This window comes from Myotis nattereri, assembly GCF_964212035.1.
Source record: "Myotis nattereri genome assembly, chromosome: 15".
NCBI lineage: Eukaryota > Metazoa > Chordata > Mammalia > Chiroptera > Vespertilionidae > Myotis > Myotis nattereri.
The window spans coordinates 2,109,434-2,129,417 of record NC_138090.1 but is presented as its reverse complement, the minus strand read 5'-3'; the positions used below and the strand labels follow the sequence as shown (position 1 = coordinate 2,129,417).

At 57.9% G+C, this 19,984-nt stretch overlaps 1 protein-coding gene across 3 annotated transcripts in view; it reads right to left on the bottom strand.

The window, feature by feature from the left end:
• The window catches only part of LONP2 (lon peptidase 2, peroxisomal), a 40,688-nt gene that overhangs the window by 12,887 nt on the left and 7,817 nt on the right, over positions 1 to 19,984 (bottom strand). Inside the window, exons 2-11 of one of the 3 annotated variants that reach the window (XM_081107014.1) lie at positions 19,338 to 19,572; positions 18,082 to 18,213; positions 16,596 to 16,718; positions 15,494 to 15,663; positions 14,155 to 14,249; positions 13,463 to 13,721; positions 9,845 to 9,986; positions 8,558 to 8,708; positions 6,576 to 6,702; positions 4,031 to 4,164 (exon numbers count right to left, since the gene is read on the bottom strand). In XM_081107014.1, the coding sequence (XP_080963140.1) occupies positions 4,031 to 4,164; positions 6,576 to 6,702; positions 8,558 to 8,708; positions 9,845 to 9,986; positions 13,463 to 13,721; positions 14,155 to 14,249; positions 15,494 to 15,663; positions 16,596 to 16,718; positions 18,082 to 18,213; positions 19,338 to 19,572 (1,568 nt within the window). The remainder of the gene's footprint in view (positions 1 to 4,030; positions 4,165 to 6,575; positions 6,703 to 8,557; positions 8,709 to 9,844; positions 9,987 to 13,462; positions 13,722 to 14,154; positions 14,250 to 15,493; positions 15,664 to 16,595; positions 16,719 to 18,081; positions 18,214 to 19,337; positions 19,573 to 19,984) is intronic. The other 2 variants (XM_081107015.1, XM_081107016.1) reach the window with 2 other exon arrangements.

Sequence of the window (19,984 nt, the reverse complement as noted above, 5' to 3'; positions counted from 1 at the left end):
ACACACAGAGGAGCCCAGCGGCGCTGCTGGTACTGCCCGCGCTTACAGAAGTGACCCAAACGGTAAGTACTCGTCCCCCAACGCAGCTCGGCCATCCCATCCCCCCTTACCCCCCACTCCACCCCCCGCCCCCCCGCCTGTGCGCCCCTGTTCTCTGCTGCTTCACGGCAGCTCAGACCGCACAGACACAGGGCCAGGCTGCTCCAGGGGCCGCCCGCCTGTCCCCAGGTCGGTGGCCTGAAGTTACTTGTCTCCTGGCAGGCAGGCCGAGGCAGCAGCATTTTTATCATTAAAAATAACTCCCGCAGGCACCGCCTGACATTTCTAAAGCACCGCTTCACTTTATACTGGAACCTTAGACAGCTCATCTCTTGAGGAGACGCGTCCAGTGACTAAGGCAGCCCCGGAGCTTTGGCACGGAACCCCGAGAGGGGCTTTTCTGTGGAATCCTCCGCTGGCTCGGCTGAGGTCAAGCACAAGGTCAGAGCACCGTGCAGAGCCACTGACAGCAGCTCGCGGGCCCTTACAGAAGGGAAACTGCCCGGAGGCCACATGCTTCCAATCAAAACGAAAACCAAACGCTCCTCAGAGACAAGGCGTTGCCCTGATGGCTTACTTATCTGGATGCCGCGGTCACGTCCCGACTCCCCCAAGCCCACTTAACTGCGCTAGCGTTTAGGACTTTTTCTGCGAATCATGGATTCGAAAACATAACCAAATAAATGTTACCAGGAAACCCCGCGTGTTCTCGCAGCTCGCAGGCCGCCTAAGTTCCTGGATATTTCTGGGTTCTCTTTAAATAACCACGGGGATCACAGGCCTGTTCGGAACATGCCGATGGGCCGCGTGAACAGCGAGCCCTGCGCCACCCAGCCTCCTGCCACAGCAAACCCCGAACGTTCATCGTCGAAAACACCATCAGCGCCCGGCGCGCAGTTCTCAAGGCGTGTTAACCAGACGCACTCGCTCACCCTCCGCCGGACGGTTTCACAGCCAAGAGCAGGAAGACACACTCAGGGGCGTGAGGCTGAGAGCAGGGGGGCGTGCTGAGAGCAGGGGGGCTTCTGAGGACGGGCCCGGGGAGAGAGGGGCAGGGGACACGCAGTGGCAGCTCGCCATGCTCTGCCGGCCGGCAGTGGGGCCTCATGCTTATGTTGTTGTTTTCCGGGCTCTCAGAAATATTTTTAAAATTTATTTATTTAAATATATTTTTATTGGTTGCAGAGATGAAGGGAGAGGGGGAGAGAGAGAAACATCCCTGATGAGAGAGAATCATGGTCCGGCTGCCTCCTGCGCCCCCGGGGAGCAGGGGATGGAGCCCGGGCCTGTGCCCTGACTGCACATCAAAGACCGTGACCTCCTGGTTCATGAGCTGATGCTCAACCACTGAGCCACGCCGGCCCGGCTGACATCTATTTTCGATGATAGTCGACACAGGATTATGTTAGCCTCAGGGGCACAGTGTTTCTCTACCTGACGAAGTGGTCCCCCTGTAAGTCTAGCGCCCACACAGGGATCATGTGAACCACGTTCCCCACGCTGCACATCACGCTTCCATGGCCCGTCTTATAGCTGGAAGCTTACAGTTCTTACCCCCCGCCCCCCGCATGCTGGACAGGCTGCGCTCACGCAGGGCCCTTTTACAAATAGATTGTTAAAGTGGTGGTCCGAACATGCGTTTATCTTAAAGCTTCCTCTCCAAATCCTATTAAAACGACAAGGAGTTTAATAAAAGAAAACCCCACAAGAACAAAAGGAATAAGAAAGCAGCTAATAGCTGCGAGAGCTGCCAGCCGCGGCCTGGGAACAGGAAGTGGATGGGTAGGAGCTCGCAAGAAATGGGAGCGGAAAGCCTGGGGCAGGGCTCGCCCACAGATCCCACACGCTCACCCTGAGTGCAGGGTCGGCTGCCACTAAGTCTGTGTGACAAACAGCCAGAGCCTAAAGGCCCCTCCCGGACCCCACGCTCGGGGCACTGCCCGCTCCAACGCCAGGGGGGTGGGGCGGAGGAACCAGGGCCCAGCAGGGCCAGGGGAACCACGCTGGGCCCAGGAGGGCTCTGGGGACGGCTACATTTCTGCCGACACTGCTGCTAAATGCAACAGGACAGTCACGGAAGAGGTGGAAGTCCATCCACCCCCAGCCTGCCACCTGCCATGGCTCCTCAGCCACACGCCCGGGTTCCTTTCCAGAAAGACGGTGGCACGGCAGGGCAGCTAACGCATCTCTCTCCAGGAGAGCGAGCGACATCCAGGTCCTGCCTCCGAGGCCCGCTGCCAGAGCTCGTCTGGGCAGCCCATGGAGCGGACCACGGAGCAGCCCCACGGAGTAAACCACGGAGCAAACCACAGACGGGACCATGGAGCAAACCACAGAGTGGCCCATGGAGCAAACCACAGAGCGGCCCACGGAGCAAACCACGATGTTAACTGGGTTCTAAAAAAGTCCACCTTTGGTTAATTCTGGTGACAGAGCCCTTCCCTTTCTTTCCCATCGCCAGCTCCACATTATATAATTTAAATGACATTTAAATCGTGTTGCTATCAAAGAAAATGGGCGAGAAAACCAATTTCTGCTGAGGACAGAGACCTGCCCCATCTCCGTGGGCAGCGTGGATGCGCGTACTGTCCTAACAGCCTTCTAAGCTGTCAGCATCAAAAGACTGCACTGCAACCCGACCCCGAAGGAAAGCCCAGAACCGGCACGTCAGAGCCTGCAGGGCCGGAGCCTTAAAGCAGACTCTCACCCGACTGCCGCAAGAATGATCAACACGCAGCCTCCGGCTGTCAGCCTGCGGCCCTGACCTGCTCCCCCAGGCCAGTGGTCGGCAAACTCATCAGTCAACAGAGCCAAATGCCAACAGTACAACGATTGAACTTTCTTTTGAGAGCCAAATTTTTTAAACTTAAACTATATAGGTGGGTACATTGTTATTAACTTAATTAGGGTGCTCCTAAGGCTCAGGAAGAGCCACACTCAAGGGGCCAAAGAGCCGCATGTGGCTCAAGAGTCGCAGTTTGCCGACCATGGGCCTAGACGGTCAAATACAAACACGACAGCGGTCAGCACAGCAGCCGTCCCTCTGAACGCCCCGTCCTCAACCATCAACATACAGGCCATGTGACAGCTGCGTCCTATCAGCCACCGCGTGATGAGGTCGCATCTGATTGGTTAACTCTTGGCAGCAGAGATCCTCATGTGCAGGTATAAGGACCTGACTTCATAATTTTATTTTCCTGTTAATCCTCGCCCAAGGATATTTTTTCCATTGATTTTTAGAGGAAGTGGCAAGGAGGGAGGGGGGAGAAAAGGGAGGGGAGGGGAGGGGGAGGGGGGGAAAGGTGGGGGGAGAGAGAGAGAGAGAGGGGGAGGGAGAGAGAAACATCGACCAAGACTCAACCCCGTGACCCTTTGGTCTGTGGACTGAGGCTGCACCACTGAGCCATACCAGCCAGGCACCTGATCTTTTAAAAAAGGCACTTGGAGCGAAAAGGGTAATTACTATTATTATTACTATTATTATTATTTTTAAATATATTTTACTGATTTATTACAGAGAGGAAGGGAGAGAGATAGAGAGTTAGAAACATCGATGAGAGAGAAACATCGATCAGCCGCCTCCTGCACACTCCCCACTGGGGATGTGCCCGCAACCCAGGTACATGCCCTTGACCGGAATCGAACCTGGGACCTTTCAGTCCGCAGGCTGATGCTCTATCCACTGAGCCAAACCGGTTTCGGCTACTATTATTATTTTTTGTAAATCAATCAAAATTACACCTTTTTTCCCTGTCGGATCAGCAAAATACAGTATTCCTCTTGGTGCGCTGCAGAGCGTCAGTGACCAGCTTACGGCGTGAGGGGCGGAGGAGGCCGACGCTGTGCCGTCTGTGAAGGAGAGCCGGCGGCGCAGTCCCTCCCGAGGGCAGTCTGCCTCCCGCACGCGCTGCCAGACATGAGCCAGCGCCCAGGACGCCCCGCACCTGCCCCGCCCCGCCCCGCCCCCCCCTCCCCCGCGGAGGCCACACACCTTCTGCCTCCAGCGCATCGGTGCGCTCCGACTTGGCTTCTCTGTGCTGTCCTTCGGCAACCTTCACGGCTACTGCTCGGCAGATGGCCCCCAGCTTCCTGTCCAGGGAGCGCACCCCCGCCTCCCGGGTGTACCTGCCATCGGAGAACAGGGTCAGCTCTGGCTGCAGCCCCCCACCGCCCCCCCAGCAGACAGAGTGATCGGCAGTTACACCGCAGGCGTCCGCAGTGCACATTCTAACGCTCATTGCATTTTCTTGAGAACGGAGTCCCTCACATTTAAATTCCTTATAAAAGTCCCGTCATTTCTGAAATGGCGTCTTTGCAGCCACACCTTTCCAGTACACAGATTCTCCTGACACACTGCCCTAGGCTACAAATGAACCGTTGGTTCTTCAACGTTACGTCGGCAGCACGTAAACGGCATTTTTCTCTCTGAGAGGATGTGTGCTTTCTTAAACAAAATCAGTCACCTTAAGAGAATTCTAGATACATTTATTACACTCCGAATATTGCTGAAAAAATCCCAAAACCCCAGACCTTTCACCTGCACTAAAGCAAGAACAATCCGAGCACAAAGACCTCGCGCCTGCCCGGGACGGTGAGCCCGGAGGAGGCCGCTGAGGCCGCGAGCTCCGTGACGGCGCAGCCACCCTCCGGGCGCCCTCCAGGGCCTCAGCGGAGCCTCTCAGGCAACCTCCACGTCCAGCTTCCATTCCTGGAGCCGCTGCACAAACCACTGCACGGTCCAGCCACTCTGGCCCGGCTTCGGAGGGAGTGGGCAGCATGAGGCACGCGGTGCGGTTTTCTGGGAGGAGCTGGATGTGAGTGGCAGTCAGGCTATTCCAGACGCAGGGAAGCAGGCTTTAGCCCCGAGAAAAGACCCATAGAAGCTGCTGGCTACACGCATTCCCACCGAGGACAGGAGGCTGTCAGGTCAAGCCCGCGTTCTACACCTGCACAGAACCTCGTAAGGAAACAGGGAGGCGTCTACCGTAAACAACCAACACAACCACCCCCCAGACCCAGTGCGGCTCCCCGACGGGCATCCGAGGCGGAGAGGGACTGAGGAAGCTGACGGGCAGCCGCACCGACGGCAGACCCGGCCGCGGGAGCCAGGTGAGCCCACACCCCCCAGGACGGCAACAAGGAACCGCTCACGTGGGCGGTCTGAACAAGAGCAGAACCGGAGCCAGCGCACAGCGCCACGCGACACCGGCCGCAGGAAGCAGGCGCGCCCCTATTTGCCCTTTGACCCTGTAGAGGAAGTGTCGCTGGGTCCTGAGAACGGCCCGTCTCCTCCTCAGTGACCTGGTCATGGAGGTGCCACAGATGCCACGGAGAGGACACAAGCTGACGTCCTGATGGTCAGCGAGACGAAAAAACCAGTTTGCTGCAGTGGCCGCGGGAGCAGCAGGGACACCTACGCTCCCTGCGACCGCCACCCAGTGCGCATAGAACGGCGTCGGGGACCAGCAGGGACTGATGAGAAAGACCTCGCTCCCCAGGCGACACCTGGGAAAGACGGCAGTGACTTCCCGTCAGCCCCGATCCAGGTCCAGAGACACCACGGCGGCTCTACTCTCCCTCAGACGGCACTGCCGGCCGGTCAGCAGGCGGTTTCCTCCTGAGCGCCCCCCGGGGCCGGCAGCGCTCTGATGGGGCCGCTGCGGAGACCTTGGCCGACAAATCCCTCGCTTACTCTCCTGCGTCACCCTCGCAGCAGGCCCCCGGCTCAGAGAGGGAGCTCCAGGTCAGAGCTGGTCTTACTGCTGGTCTGAACTTACACCGCCCTCCCAGAGGCCGGGCGGCCACCACGCCGCCGGCTGGCTAATTCCAGGCCAAAACCCAGAACAGGGAGCCGCTTCTCCCGAACCACCGTGGTTCCCAGGAGGGGTTCCCGGGGGCGGGGTGGTGGGGGGAACTGCCTGTAGACGCCACACGGCGGGCGGTGATGCAACCGTCCGCAAGGCAGGCCCGGGAGAATGGCGAGGCCACTGCAGACAGCATTCCCAACGGGCCGCGCTTTCCACTCGGCACGCGGCCCGGGAACCAGACCACGCAGTCGCCGGGCAGCTCCTGTGCTGCCTGCCGAGGCCTCAGCGGGAGCGGACGTGGGAAGGCCCTCCCTTCTCTCCTGCTGCATGCCCATCCCTGAAGGTGGACACTAAGGGCTCAAGCCTCTCAGAAAGGGGAGGCGACGGGAAACAGCTCAGGACAGGAGTCTGAAAGCGGCGGCTCCCACAGCCGGAGGCCGAGCCCTCAGATCCGGCCGGAAGCCGCGTCTCGGTACCTGCCTGAGCTGGGTTCTAACCTGTCAGAGGAACCCCTGACACGGCTCCGGGGGGGAAGCGGCCATTCTGGCTCGAGTGGAGTCCTGTGCTATGAAGATGTCCCACTGCTGCCCCGATGGGCTCCTGCCTATCCCGAGCCTGTGCAAACCAGGGATCAGGGAGATGCTCGCTGGCGACCCGCTGGCGGGAACGGATGCGGTCGGTTGCTTCGTCGGACTCTGGTGTTAAAGGAGCCGCGGACCGTGGACTCACCTGGTGATGATGCCCAGGGTGGTGGCCGGGGGGATCTGCAGCTGCTGGGGGGTCAGCCCGTGCTGGTCCAGCTGCTTGGGGATCAGGTGCCGGTGGGCGATCTCGATCTTCTCCTCCTGCGTGTACCCTGGGGGAGGGCCGCTGTCAGTCAGGCCCGGGCTCCCAGGGCCACACTTTTTTAGAACGGATGGGAGCATGACCTCCACTCAGATCCTCTGATCAGAGTAAGGATGCTTATTCTCCGATCAACCACTGTTAAGACCTCCAACTTCTCCCCAAACAAAACAAGCATCTGCCAAGCACAGCGTTTGAAATCTTCTGAATAAATCTGTCTCTCAAAGAGGGAAAAATCTCTCCGTGAGAGCTCAGAGGCAATTACCTCCTCAGCTCAGAGCTGGGTTTCTATCTTATTATTTCGTGGGAAACGCATCCCTTTCCTTTACTGTAATTTGAATCATAACTGACAAGACTTAAAGCAAAAGACTGACTGAAGCAGCAGCGGCTCTAGGGGAGGAGCCGCGCATACATTTTAGCAACAAAACCGCCCCAACCAAGCTGCCCCTCCCGGTCGGGGCTGTATACGCAACTGACACATTTAAAAGATGTACGCTCTTACTTATTTAAACGCCTCAATGAGTATAGATTTACTTTGTCTTTAAACCTGGAAGCAAAATTCCCACTAAACTAACTGCCCCCTCTCCATGGAACAAGCAAACATTAAAAAGATGAACTGAGCCGAGACTGGTTTGGCTCAATAGGTAGAGCGTCGGCCAGAAGACTGAAGGGTCCCGGGTTCGATTCCGGTCAAGGGCATGTACCTGGGTTGCGGGCACATCCCCAGTGGGAGGTGTGCAGGAGGCAGCTGATCGATGTTTCTCTCTCATCGATGTTTCTAACTCTCTATCCTTCTCCCTTCCTCTCTGTAAAAAATCAATAATATATATATATGTATAAAAAAAGACGAACTGAGAAAACAGCTGTTGAGCAGGAAGGGGAAATAAGGGCCGGCAGGAAGGAGGCGCCAGCATACGGCCGCCCCCACACTCGCGGCTTACGGACTGTCCGCCTCAGTTGGAGTTCCAGGCAGTTAGTTACGTGACTGACTTGTTTTAGTCTCAAATATGCACAAAGCGATATTTTACTCCATTCTACTTTAAAACTATATCCTGTTTTAACTATGGGAATGGGCAGGACTCAGAAATCTAAGAAATCCAATGATCATCCACTTGGTAGAATTATATTTCAGATCGATATGAAATACACACTGAGCTTATGAGAATCTAGATACATTTAGACTTAGATATATTTAGATTCCACTCTATTTCCATTTTAACAAATGCCCACTGATATTACATGTCTCCCAGGGAGAAATGATTCTGAGCAGTTAAAATGGTGAAAACACTGAGATTTATTTACTGTTAGTAACTAAAGGAGTTTTTGCAAAAAACCCCCAAAGCCTATTGATGGCTGCAATGACAAAGCGCAGGCAGACCACCTCGTGGGGTCCAAAGCGCAGCCAGAGTGCGGCTCAGCGCCTCGCTGCTGCCGCTCTTGCTCAGCGGGAGTAAGTGCTCACTTTCCCAGAGAAGGAAATGTCAAGCTATGACGGACAGGAGGCTAAACTGACCATGTGAAGCTCTGTTCTTGACTTACTTTGAAAAAAGTTGTTTTTTTTCCTGTAATTTTAGAAATTGCTTCAAAGGAAAGTGTCTTTTCATTAAAAAACGGATCATTCTTTCATGCCAAGTTCCATCTGAAACTGCTCTGCAAAATTTATCGCCGAGACGCCTTATCTGTCAGGGTGAAAGCAAACAAGTGCACGTCTGCCTTCCTGACTCTGAGTCTAAACAGGAGCAGGCTCGCTCGGACTCGGACGTGGGAAGGTCACCTGTGGGCAGACCCCACAGCTCCACAAGGGCGAAGGGCTGCGCTCAGAGAGGCAAGGCAGAAACACCCATCAGGCACCGCCTGTGCCCGCGTACCTGGCACCTGGATGACCTCCATCCTGTCCAGCAGGGCCGCCGGGATGGTGGCCGTGGTGTTGGCGGTCGCGATGAAGAGGACTTGGGAGAGGTCGAAGGCCACGTTGAGATAGTGGTCGGTGAAGTTATGGTTCTGCTCCGGATCCAGCACCTGCGGGGAGGGCGACACGGAACCGTCGCGGCAGCTCCAGGGCACGAACACGGCCCCGGCAGCGAGGCGCTGGCTTTGCTCGGCGTGGCTGGTTGGGGAGGCCCGGGGGGAGCACCCAGCCCTGCGCCCTCCCTCGCACGCCCACACTCTGAAGAAACACGCTGTGCCACACTTTGGAAGACATAAAAGCTCACAGCAGCACCAATGACCCTTTCAGCCTTATCTTTCCACCGATGTCAGCGACGCGCGGGCGGCCAGCACTGAGCTACCAGCCCGCAGAGCCAGCGCCCTCGGGGGGCGCCTCTCCCGCCGCCGTGGCAGCAGAAAGGGAGCGTGCGCAGCGTTCTGAATTCGTAGGGGACATGGCGACGCGCACGCTCCTCCTCAGACGCTATCAGAGAGTCTGGGACGAGTTTCCGGTGAAAGGGGGACGCGGGCCCAGAGGAGCTGGTGAGGACGCGCCGGCCGCCAGCCTCGGACCCGGCACAGGACAGACGCACTTAACACGCAGGTTGTCAGTGTCAACGGGGACGTGTTAACCGGGCACGTCAGACAGCTGGGCAGTTAGAGTCCTGGGACGCTGAGCCCTGGTCGTGTTCATGCTCCGAGGCCCCGGGACTCTGCGCAGCAGCCTGCACGGGGCTCGAAAGAAGGTTCCGAGCGGCCCTCGTGCTCCGGCCGCCCACGCGTGGCCACTTGCACTGCATCAGCAGAGATAAACCGCGCTGCACACGGGTTCAAAACGGGAGTGAAACAGCCGTGCCCTGTGAGGACGGACGAGCCGGCAGAGCCAAGCGCAGAAGAGGACTGGGCCCCGGCGGGAGGCGGGCTGCCTTTCTAATAACCTTGCAGAATTAGCGGTCTCTAAGCAAAAGGCAGGCACAAGGCTCTGACGAACTCTTTGATGCAAATAAACTAGGAAAAAATGAGAATTCCTGGAAAAAGAAAGCTCTCTCAGACACTTTAATTTACATCTCGAATTGCTTCCGACTTCAGTCTGCACGGACCTGGTTCCGGGCCTAAGCCCCGCCACGCACACGCACATGTACACACGCACATGAGCGGGGAGTCCCCTTGGCCTCGCCAGGGCGCGGAGCACGGGGCGCGGGGCGCAGACAGCGATTCGCCCGCCTCACCTCGAGCAGAGCGGCGGCGGGGTCGCCCTGCAGACTCTTCCCCAGCTTGTCCACCTCGTCCAACAGGAACACCGGGTTGTTCACCCCGACCGTCTTCAGGCCGTTGATGATGCGGCCGGGCATGCTGCCCACGTAGGTGCGCCTGTGGAAAGCAAGCGAATGGGCCCTGGTGGCCGGAGGCAAGAGCAGGGCCGCCGGAGGCCAGGAGCCAGCACGGGAGGCAGCCAAGCCCTGAGAGGCCCACGGCATCCGAGTCACCGGGTCCCTTCTTCTCCAAGTCTGGTGCGAGCATCCATGGGACTGGAGCCACGTACCTCGTGCTGGCTACTCAGTGAAACTGAAAACATTACACTTAAGTCGCACAGTTACGATTCTTACTCCTCCCGATTCCAAGATGCCCCAACCCTGACTTTAATCCCCAGGCCGCACCCTCTGGCACCCCACCCACCCCACCCCCAGCACGACATCTGCACAGGGAGATGCTGGTACAGCCTCCTCGCCTTCATGAGGAAGTCAGAATTGGCGGGAAGAGCCACTCAAAATGCAGACCCCCTGGCCCCCCAAAAAGAAAAACTCCAAACTCCTTCATTTCAGAGGCAGGCAGCTGTCACTACTGGTAGTCAGAGGCCTGGGGTCAAGAGCATCCACATGGAAACCCACCCCTCCTGGCCGCTGACTGGACTGCCCACCCTGCACGCTCCCTGGCACAGCCCAGCCCAGCCCAGCGCTGCTTTGGGAGGCGCGATGACGTCACAGGCAGCTCTGCCACGTCGGAATGAGGGTCGCCTGTGTGACCCTTTTCGGGAAAGCCAGCGAGCGTCACTGCGCAGCAAGGCACCCCGTTTCATCGCGGCCTCGCGTCTAGTCAGGTCACTACTGCTCGCCCCGTCTACGATGTAAATGGAACCAAGCCTTGCTTTTTCCTCCCCATCTCCCACCTCGCGATCGCTGAACTCTTCGGTGACTCTTACAGTCAATTTCTAACATTAGCAGCTCCCTTCACACCCCAGGCTGTGGCGCGGGCTGGAGCCCAGGCCTGGGGAACGGGGAGGGGCCCGCAGGCGGAGGGGAGAGCACAGAGCCGCTCTGTGTCCTCGGCTATTTTAAACCGCAGAACAGGGGCCTACTCAGCGGCCGGGAAAACAGGCCGCGAACCCGCCTGGGAGCACGTGACCAGCACTGGAATGCCAAGCCCAGGGCGTCTCCCAAAGGTCCAGCTGTCCCGTGGGGGGCTCCTCCCACCACGCCACCCAGGTCGCGCTGATCCTGTCTCTCCTCTGTGGCCCCCTCCCCCTCCCCACCCAACCAGCACTCTGACCCGGTGGGACTGGGCTCCCCGCCTCTCCTCTCACCAGCAACCCACCCGCCCTCCACCCGCTCCCCACAGGTTTTCAAGTGACCTCCTCTCCAGGCTGCGATGACCCCAGGGCCGGCGGGCAGGGAGTCCTCGGGGAAACGGGCCGGTGGCCCTGGTGGTGAATGGACCACACGCCTGGTTGGTGATGGCGAGGGAGGGCGTGCCCGCGAGGGGCCCGCGAATCAGGCTTAGAGCTCACAGACCGAGCCCGACAACGCCGTGCGCCTCTCCCCGCAGGGATCACCGCCTCTATCCAGGCCGCACCCGAGAGCTCAGTTCCCGTGTTTCAGGCAAAAACACAGCCTTCTTTTACAAAACAAGTTCTTCTTTCCTTCGGGTTCCGTTTTCTTATGACAGTCACACAGGAAGTGTCTTCACGTGACACAGTGCGCGCAGGTGCTACCTGTCAGCGCCAGGAGCTTCCAGCGGAGGGTGAGCCCAGCCCCGTGGTCGGCAAACTGCGGCTCTTTGGCCCCTTGAGTGTGGCTCTTCCTAAGCCTTAGGAGCACCCTAGTTAAGTTAATAACAATGTACCTACCTATATAGTTGAAGTTTAAAAAATTTGGCTCTCAAAAGAAATTTCAATCGTTGTACTGTTGATACTTGGCTCTGTTGACTAACGAGTTTGCCGACCCCTGGCCCAGCCCATGTCCAGGAGGCGTGCTGAGAACCAGGTCCCACATGCTGCCCACCACGGCATCATGAAAACACCCTTCCCACAATTCTGCCCCACGAGTAATCACGCGAGAACAGGGTGATGGGGCACAGTTTACAAACCAGACTGGATTTTATGAAAAGCACACTGACACGTGCAGACCTGAACCGGCCCCCGAGCAGCCAGAGGTGAAATAGGAACAAAAGCTGTTTGATGGGCACCGCCCGTTTGCCGGGCTCCGAGGGGCACTTTCCAAGCCTCACTGAGCCGGCAATTCCAGCCGGAAAGAAACGGGACGCGTTACCTGCCCGTGACTTTAATGTCACGTGACAACCCCACAGTCGCTCTCCAACTCCCATCCAAGACCGACGCACATGGGGCCACGGATGACAGGGAGGAAACACACAGAACCCTGAGCGAGCGCGCGAACCGCGGCCGGTGAGAGCCTCCGTCGCTCCGGCCCTGGGCCCAGGAGCCAGCTTCCTACCGAGCCAACGGCAGCCTCTAGTGGCGCGGCGAGGGCAGGACAGTCCAGGGGACAAGCGTGTCCTTGACACGGCTTCCCTGCCCCACTGCATCTACTGAAGTCTTGGAGTGACTCTCCTTTCGTGCAGAAGAGTTGCAAACAAGAAAAAGAATAAAAGAACCACTTTCACGCAAGTTCCTGGCCCAGCCGAAGGCCAGTGACCTTGGAAATGGCAAATGGAAAAGGAGATGATGTAAAAGCAGCATATTCCCTCCCCCACAACCCAGTCCCACCCACACTCGGCCGTCGCTGTGACTCGAAGCCGCCCGGGAAAATGGCGTCCTGAACCACCCCCCGGGGCTGGTCTGAGGACAGAAGCTTCCCCTCCGCTCCACGCCTCTGCCGGGACGCGGGGCAGCTGCAGTTTAGCTGCAGAGTCAGGCTCCTGCGCAGGCCCCACCGCGGCCTGAACACGTCGCACGCGCACTGACGGCAGCCGGCCTGCAGCCGCGACGGCATGGACCCCACGGCCGCGGCTCACGTTTCCCCAGACGCCTCCCAGCCTGAGCGACAGAGAACAGACCGAACGTGACCGTAGCACCCAGTCTGACCCCACGGTCACATCGACCAGACTCAGGTCTTAGACTTGCAGGCACTTTTATAGAAAAAGTGTCAAAAATGCAAGGATCGGCCCCACAGTGACCCTAACCTTCCTCCTCATACCGCTTACCCTACCGTCAGCCAGCACTCTCTTTTGAAAATGCATCTTCACTGTTGAACGTCTTGTAGACGTCCCCCTCTCTGACCCACTGAGCCCCCCCAGACCAGCCTCCTTAAAAGCAGTTTAAGCTGCCAACCTGACACATGGGTCTCTCAGGCCCCTCCCGCGGGGCCAGGCTGGACTCAGGGGGTGGTCCTTACTATGAAACGCCGCTGGGCCAAAGCGACAGCAAGTCACCCCTGGTCACCGCTAGTCACGCCACGGAGACCCCAGGGCGGAGGGTGCCCTCCAGCGAGGCTCCACGTCCTCCCCCTCATCCCAAACAGCCCTTTCACAGAGAGAGGGGCGCTGCGCTGTGCTCTGGGGGGTCGCGCCAACCAAGAGGAAGGAGAGGAACAGGCGGGCGAGGGGAGACCCACCTGTGTCCCCGGATGTCGGACTGGTCGCACACTCCTCCGAGCGCGATCCGGTGGAACTCGCGGCCCAGCGTCTTGGCCACGGACCTCCCCACACTCGTCTTCCCGACCCCGGGGGGGCCCACGAAGCACAGGATGGGGCCCTTCAGGTTGTTCTTGAGCTGCCGCACGGCCAGGTACTCCAGCACCCGCTTCTTCAGCTTCTCCATGGCGTAGTGGTCATTGTCCAGGAGGACGCGGGCCGCGCGGATGTCCAGCCGGTCTGTCGGGTCACCCCCAGAGAGCGTCTGGGCACCTGGGATTCGTCAGTGGGAACCCCTCCCCAGGCTGGTGGGAGCCTGAATAGCTTAGAAGTGACGAGGGCACGGCTGCCTCCTTCTACGCGAGTCTCTGGGGAGCCCGGGACTGGGCTTTCTTTTGCTTAAGAAGATTCAGTTTCTACAGGAGCAGTGGGCCCTGCAGCGGCGGGAGCTGAGGGCAGCCCCCTCCCCCACCCCGACCGAGATTTCACCCACCATGGAACCCCCTTCTCTCAATCAGGCCCAGGGACTCTGGGGAAGCCCGAGACCGCGGTGACACAGGCTGTCTGCGGCTGACCTACATGGGCGCGAAGGTGAGAGCAGGCCGCTCCGCGGGGCGCTGGGGGGGTGCGTGGCCGCGCCGCAGGCACACAGCGGGCTGGGCGGGGGGCTCACCGGTTGTGCTCTTGTTCCACGGCAGCTCCACCATGAGCTCTAAGTAGTTTCTGGTCAGAGCATATTCCGGCATCGACTGAGGCATTTTTTTGAGTCTGTGGAGAAAGAATACATAGCAAACGTGTTCAAGAATAAAGAACTCCATTAACACAGAAAAACCAAGCTGACCTCCATGGCTTGGTCAGACATATCATATATACAGGGCGTCCCAAAAGATGTACACACACACTTCGAATAATTATAAAGGCAGTGTTTATTAAAATACATTTCAGTTTTTGCCCTAGCTGGTCTGGCTCAGTGGATAGGGTGTCGGCCTGCGGACTGAAGGGTCCCAGGTTCAATTCCAGTGAAGGGCACATGCCTGGGTTGCGAGCTTGATCCCCAGAAGGGGACCTGCAGGAGGCAGCCAATCAATGATTCTCTCTCATCATGGATGTTTCTCTCTCTCTTTCCCTCTCCCTTCCTCTCTGACGTCAATAAAGATATATCTTTTTAAAAAAATACATTTCAGTTTCAAAACTGAGCTATCAGCTGCTACAGTGTATATACATTTTGGGGGGAACACCCTGTATTTGTTAAATAAATCTGAAAAAGTCTTTTTAAAATCTGGCTAACGACACATTTCTTTTGCTCTGAAGGAACGTTACAAAACAAAATTAAAGCAACACCCGCACGCTGGGGGGAGGGGTGGGGACCCCGCGTCTGACTCTGCCCTGGAAACGCGGCCTGGTCAGCGTAAGGACCCCCGGGGTCTCAGGTGGCACCACCAGGTCCTCCTCAGGGTGAGATCTAAGCGCCTCACCATGTGTTACACGGTAATTATGTATTTTCTCTTATTTTTCTTACTAGAGGTCCAGTGCACAGGATTCGTGGGGGTGGGCGTAGCCTACGGGGATCGGCCCTCTGTGGGAGCTCACTGACCACCAGGGGCAGCTCCTGCACTGAGTGTCTGCCCCCTGGTGGTCAGTGCACATCACAGGACTGGTCGACCGGTCGTTCTGGTCATTCTGCCATTCGGTCACTGGGCTTTTATTATAGAGAATTATCATTTTTTAAAATATATTTTTTATTGATTTCAGAGAGGAAGGGAGAGGGAGAGAGAGAAACACCAATGATGAGAGAGAATCATGGATCGGCTGCCTCCTGCACGCCCCCCACTGGGGATCGAGCCCACAACCTGGGCCTGTGCCCTTGACCAGAATTGAACCTGGGACCCTTCAGTCCGTAGGCCGACGCTCTATCCACTGAGCCACACAGCGAGCGGCTCGGCGTCCAGCTGGGGAGGCTGCACGGGCCTCCCTTGTGAACGGGGCGGCGCGCGGGCAGGCGTGGCGCTCACCTCTTGACCTCCTTGAGGCAGACGCGGCGGGCCGGCTCGGGCATGCTGGACGTGCGCACCTTCCGCTCCAGCAGGACCACGTCGTCGCTGTCCTCCTCCTCCTCCTCCTCCTCCTCCTCCAAGGCGCCAGGGACGTGCGTGACCCTCCGCATGGGGCGGATGGCGATCACCTGAGGCCGAGGGCGGGCGAGGGAGCGGCGTCAGCACCAGGGCTCCTCTCCCTCCTGCTCAGCGTCCGCGACTGCTGCTCCCGCAGGCCCCCAGGGAGGCCTCACTCCCACGCTCCCCCCCCTCCTGCCCGCACTCCACCGTGAACCAGCCGCTCGAGGCCGCCTGCAGCCGGGCCCACCCTCCATGGAGTGCCATGTGTGATAGTGAAGGGATCACAAATAGATGGGGGGGGGGGGAGTGGGGTGAGGGGGTCAGTGGGGAAAAGAAGGGGCCATCTGCGATACTTTCAACAATAAAGATGAAATTTTTTAAAAGAGAGAAAATGGTGGCGTTGAGTCAAGTAAAAAGCTCTCTGGGGAAATGCAGTTGCTGTCTTCCCACACGGAGGATGAGGACGCAGGGCTGAGAAGACGGAAGGTGAAGTCTGACTAAATGCAAATCGAAATATCAGCCAAGCCCTGGCCCAGCGTCCGGACCAGTCCTCGTCTGTTCTTAACATCACACCCCGAAAAAGAAGTCCAACCTCCAGCAGGCTTCCGCTAATTTTCAAAGTACAGAAAACACACAATGTTTGGCAAAAAAAGAAAATGGCTTGGTAAATCATCCCCCCCTTTTTAATGTTTTTATTGAGTTTTAAAGAGAGTAATGGAGAGGGAGAGAGAGATAGAAACATCAATGATGAGAGAGAATCATGGGCCGGCTGCCTCCTGCACACCCCACACTGGGGATGGAGCCCACAGCCCGCGCCTGTGCCCTGATGGGGAATTGAACCGTGACCTCCTGGTTCCTGGGTCGATGCTCAGACACTGAGCCATGACGGCCGGGCGACCCCATGTTTTTCTTCAACCAACCCACCAACCACCCACCCACACGGCACCTCCGGGCCCATGAAGACAGGGCCCCTGAAGAAACGGGCTCCGAGGACACTGACCCGCTTCTCGTCGTCCTGCTTGTGCTTCCTGGTTTTCTGGAGCAGCTTCAGGCCTTCGATCTGCCTGACGAGCAGCGGTATGGTCGCCTTGAACCGATCCTCCAGGCTCACGGCGTCTAGGATCTAAAGGAGCGAGAGCGAGCCCGTTACTAGAAGCACGCGCTCCCCGGCCGGGCGGGCAGAGGCGCAGCGTCCGTCAGACACCTCCTTCCAGGGGTCACCGCTCCCTGCGGCCAGCACCACCACAGTAACTGTATGAACCCAGCAAGGCTGTCTGGCACGGATCCCAGAACCCTAAGCAAGACCAAAGAGCATCTCGAGTTTCCATTTAAAAATGAGGCCACGTGTATTGTCCCAAGAGCAAGAACGGAACACACACTGTATGGCCACTCCTTCTGGGAATTAATCTCCGAAAGCCTAGAACGTGTCTACACATCAGGTCTAAACACATTCGAGGCTCAGAACACTGACGTTTTACACACCAGAGACTAGAAGCACTTCCCGCCACCGTCCCCTGCCCGTGTGGCGGCAACGGACACATCAGGGTAACTGGCACCCTGCTCGCGCCCGAAGCAGGTGCTGGTGCTCCTGCCGCCGCCCGCGCCTACCGGGGACTGGATCCCTGCTTATGCCCAGTCTGTTGGCGTCAGCTGCACTTCCTGTTACAACAGCTGGATTTAAGTATTAAATAAACTGATAAAGGAAGGAGGGTGATTTCAATAAAAACGAGATCAGCCGGCCCGGTGTGGCTCAGCAGTTGGGCACCGACCCAGGAACTGAGCGGTCACTGGTTGGACTCCCGGTCAGGGCACACGCCCAGGGTGTGGGCTCGTCCCCAGTGGGGTGTGTGCAGGAAGCAGCTGGTCGATGACGTTTCTCTCTTATCGATGTTTCTATCTCTCTCTCCCTCCCCCTTCCTCTCTAAAAAATCAATAAAAACGTATTTTTTAAAAAAATAAATGAAAACTAGTTTAAAGGTTCTGGGAAGACTCAACAAAGCAGGCTGCTTAGAAATACTGTAAAAGTAAGGTTGCCAGAGAACTTCCCGATTCGGGGGAAAACATGCACATCTAAGATCTTGAACTTGATGATTTTTCAAGTGTCTTTAAAACTCATTTCTCTCTCAAGAAACAGAAATGGAAAATTACAGGTAATGCATCACGGTGTGTTTTACGTAAGAAACACCAAGAATCCCAAGCAGCCCACGCAGGGAAAGGGCGTGGCTCCACGTGTTTAAAAACAGCGGACGGAGTATGTTTATGTGTTTAAGTTAGATGAAACATCTGCCTGTGTTACTGTTCTCTGCTTTAACTCTTTCCATAAGCTGACGAGTGGGGGTGCTGATGACGCGGGTAAAAGCCGTCACTTTTAGGTCCCTCTCACTCCTCCGTGAGCCGCCAGCAGCCTCGCGGAAGGCTCGCGTGTCCTCGCTCTCTAGACCCAGCAGAGCCGTGACCACGGGCCTCCCCACCCGCGGGCCCCGTACCTGCAGCTTCTCCTTGTTGCTCGTGCGGATGATGGACGTCAGGATGTCGGGGAGGGCTTCCCGGGGAAGGCTGTCCAGGAGGCGCCTCAGCTTCGCCACCGCGGGGACGGACATGTCCAGCATCTCCACCAGCTGCGAGGGGCAGGGGGCGTTACTGCCTCGCGGGCTTCAGGTGGGGGCCTCAGAAACATGCCAAACAGAATAAAAAGCAGAAAGGGCTCCAACGCGGATAATACTAATGTATACAAATCTGTGGTTTTATTTAGAAAAAAATTAAAATTTATTGGAAAGTTGCAATGGTACAATGAACTATATATTCTTCCCCTAAATTCACCAATTATTAACTTCTTGCCCGTTTGCTTTCTCTCTCCCTCTCTCTCTCTCTCTCTCTCTCCCTCTCTCTCACTCACACACACACACACACACACCATCACTGAGGAAGTTGCAGGCATTGCGGCCCCTGCCCTGAAGCACAGGGCACCCTCTTACGTCACCCAGCGGGAGGCCCAGCGCTGGAAAGCCGCACAGCTGAGGCTAACCTGCTAGCAAACCAGGAACTGAAACACTGCTTCTCAGCAGGACCCTCGGATTCTGAGAATCTGAGTGCTGACTGGGAATGATTTCTATGAGAGAATGGAGTGCTTAGGGGTGCTTTCAGTAACTGGGATCCACGGGCTGGACATAGTCTGCGCCCCCGTCTGGACGTGGCCGGGCTGCTTCCCAGCTCCTCACACAGACGTGGCTGTGAGCCCTGAGACACGAGGGAGCGCCAGCTGCTCTGGCGGGAGCGCTCAGAGCCACGAGGGGGCCACCATCTCCTGCTCCGGACGTGGCGGCCTGTCCCGAGCCCACCTCCAACCCGCGGGCCCCTCGCTCAGAACCGCCACTGCGGGCGCCTTGCCTCCTCCACGGTGACAAGCGTGGCTTACATCACCCGGTGCCCAGACAGCCCAGTGACAATGGCAGTGCGTTTAAGTTTTAACACGTGCTTAGTAACTGTCTGGTTTGGAGACGCCAGAAGTTATAAGAAAAATTCTAGAAGCACTTTCTGGAAACATGTGAGAAAGGGTTGGCTAATGTGTCCTAGGGAGACTGAGGCACCCCCCCAGAGGCGAGGCACACTGAGTGCACACGTTACGGCACGTTATTAACTCACTCGGACACACGCAGCCCGAACACGGCACCCCCCAGCCAGCCCGTCGCAGCGCAGGGCAGCGAAGGCGCCGAAGGAGGCGTGCGGAGGACGCGGTGCTCACCTGCACCGCGTACTTGTAGAACTGCTCCGACAGCTCGCCCAGCTCCTCCCGGGCCTGCAGGGCGCTGGGGAGCTCCTCCAGCCGGTCCAGCTGCTCCACCTGGGCCACGGGGTACGGCTTCTCCTTCAGCACCTGCACGATCTGGAAGCGGCACAGGCCCGTGACCAGCAGGGTGTAGTGCGGCTTCGGCCAGTTGCTGCCCACGACCTGCACGGCCAGCGCCGCCGTCCCGATCCTGCAACACACGCCGCACGTCCCTCACACACCTCCCGCCGGCGGCCCGAGGCGGGCACGCGGGGAGCAGGCCCCGGCTGCCGCCATCAGCCCCGGGGTCTGGTCCGTGACGCCGGTACCGTCGCTACAGGCACAAGCAGCTGACAACTGCACGGTGTCAGCTCGTTTCCCCGCGGCAGGGGGCAGGCTTGCACCAGAATATTAGCATTTTAAAAGGATTTACGTGGAAACAGCAGGCGTGAGCCAGCTCCGAAGCGGGGCCCAGCACGGCTTTCTGCCGACACCGAGCCTCCCGCGGTCTGCGAGCTTCCGCACCCACCTCCACACCAGGCACTGGACGGGGCTCACTGCTCTCGGATCCTGAGCCTCCAAACGCGGGGTGAGTGGCACAGGCCACACTGTGTGGGACTGAG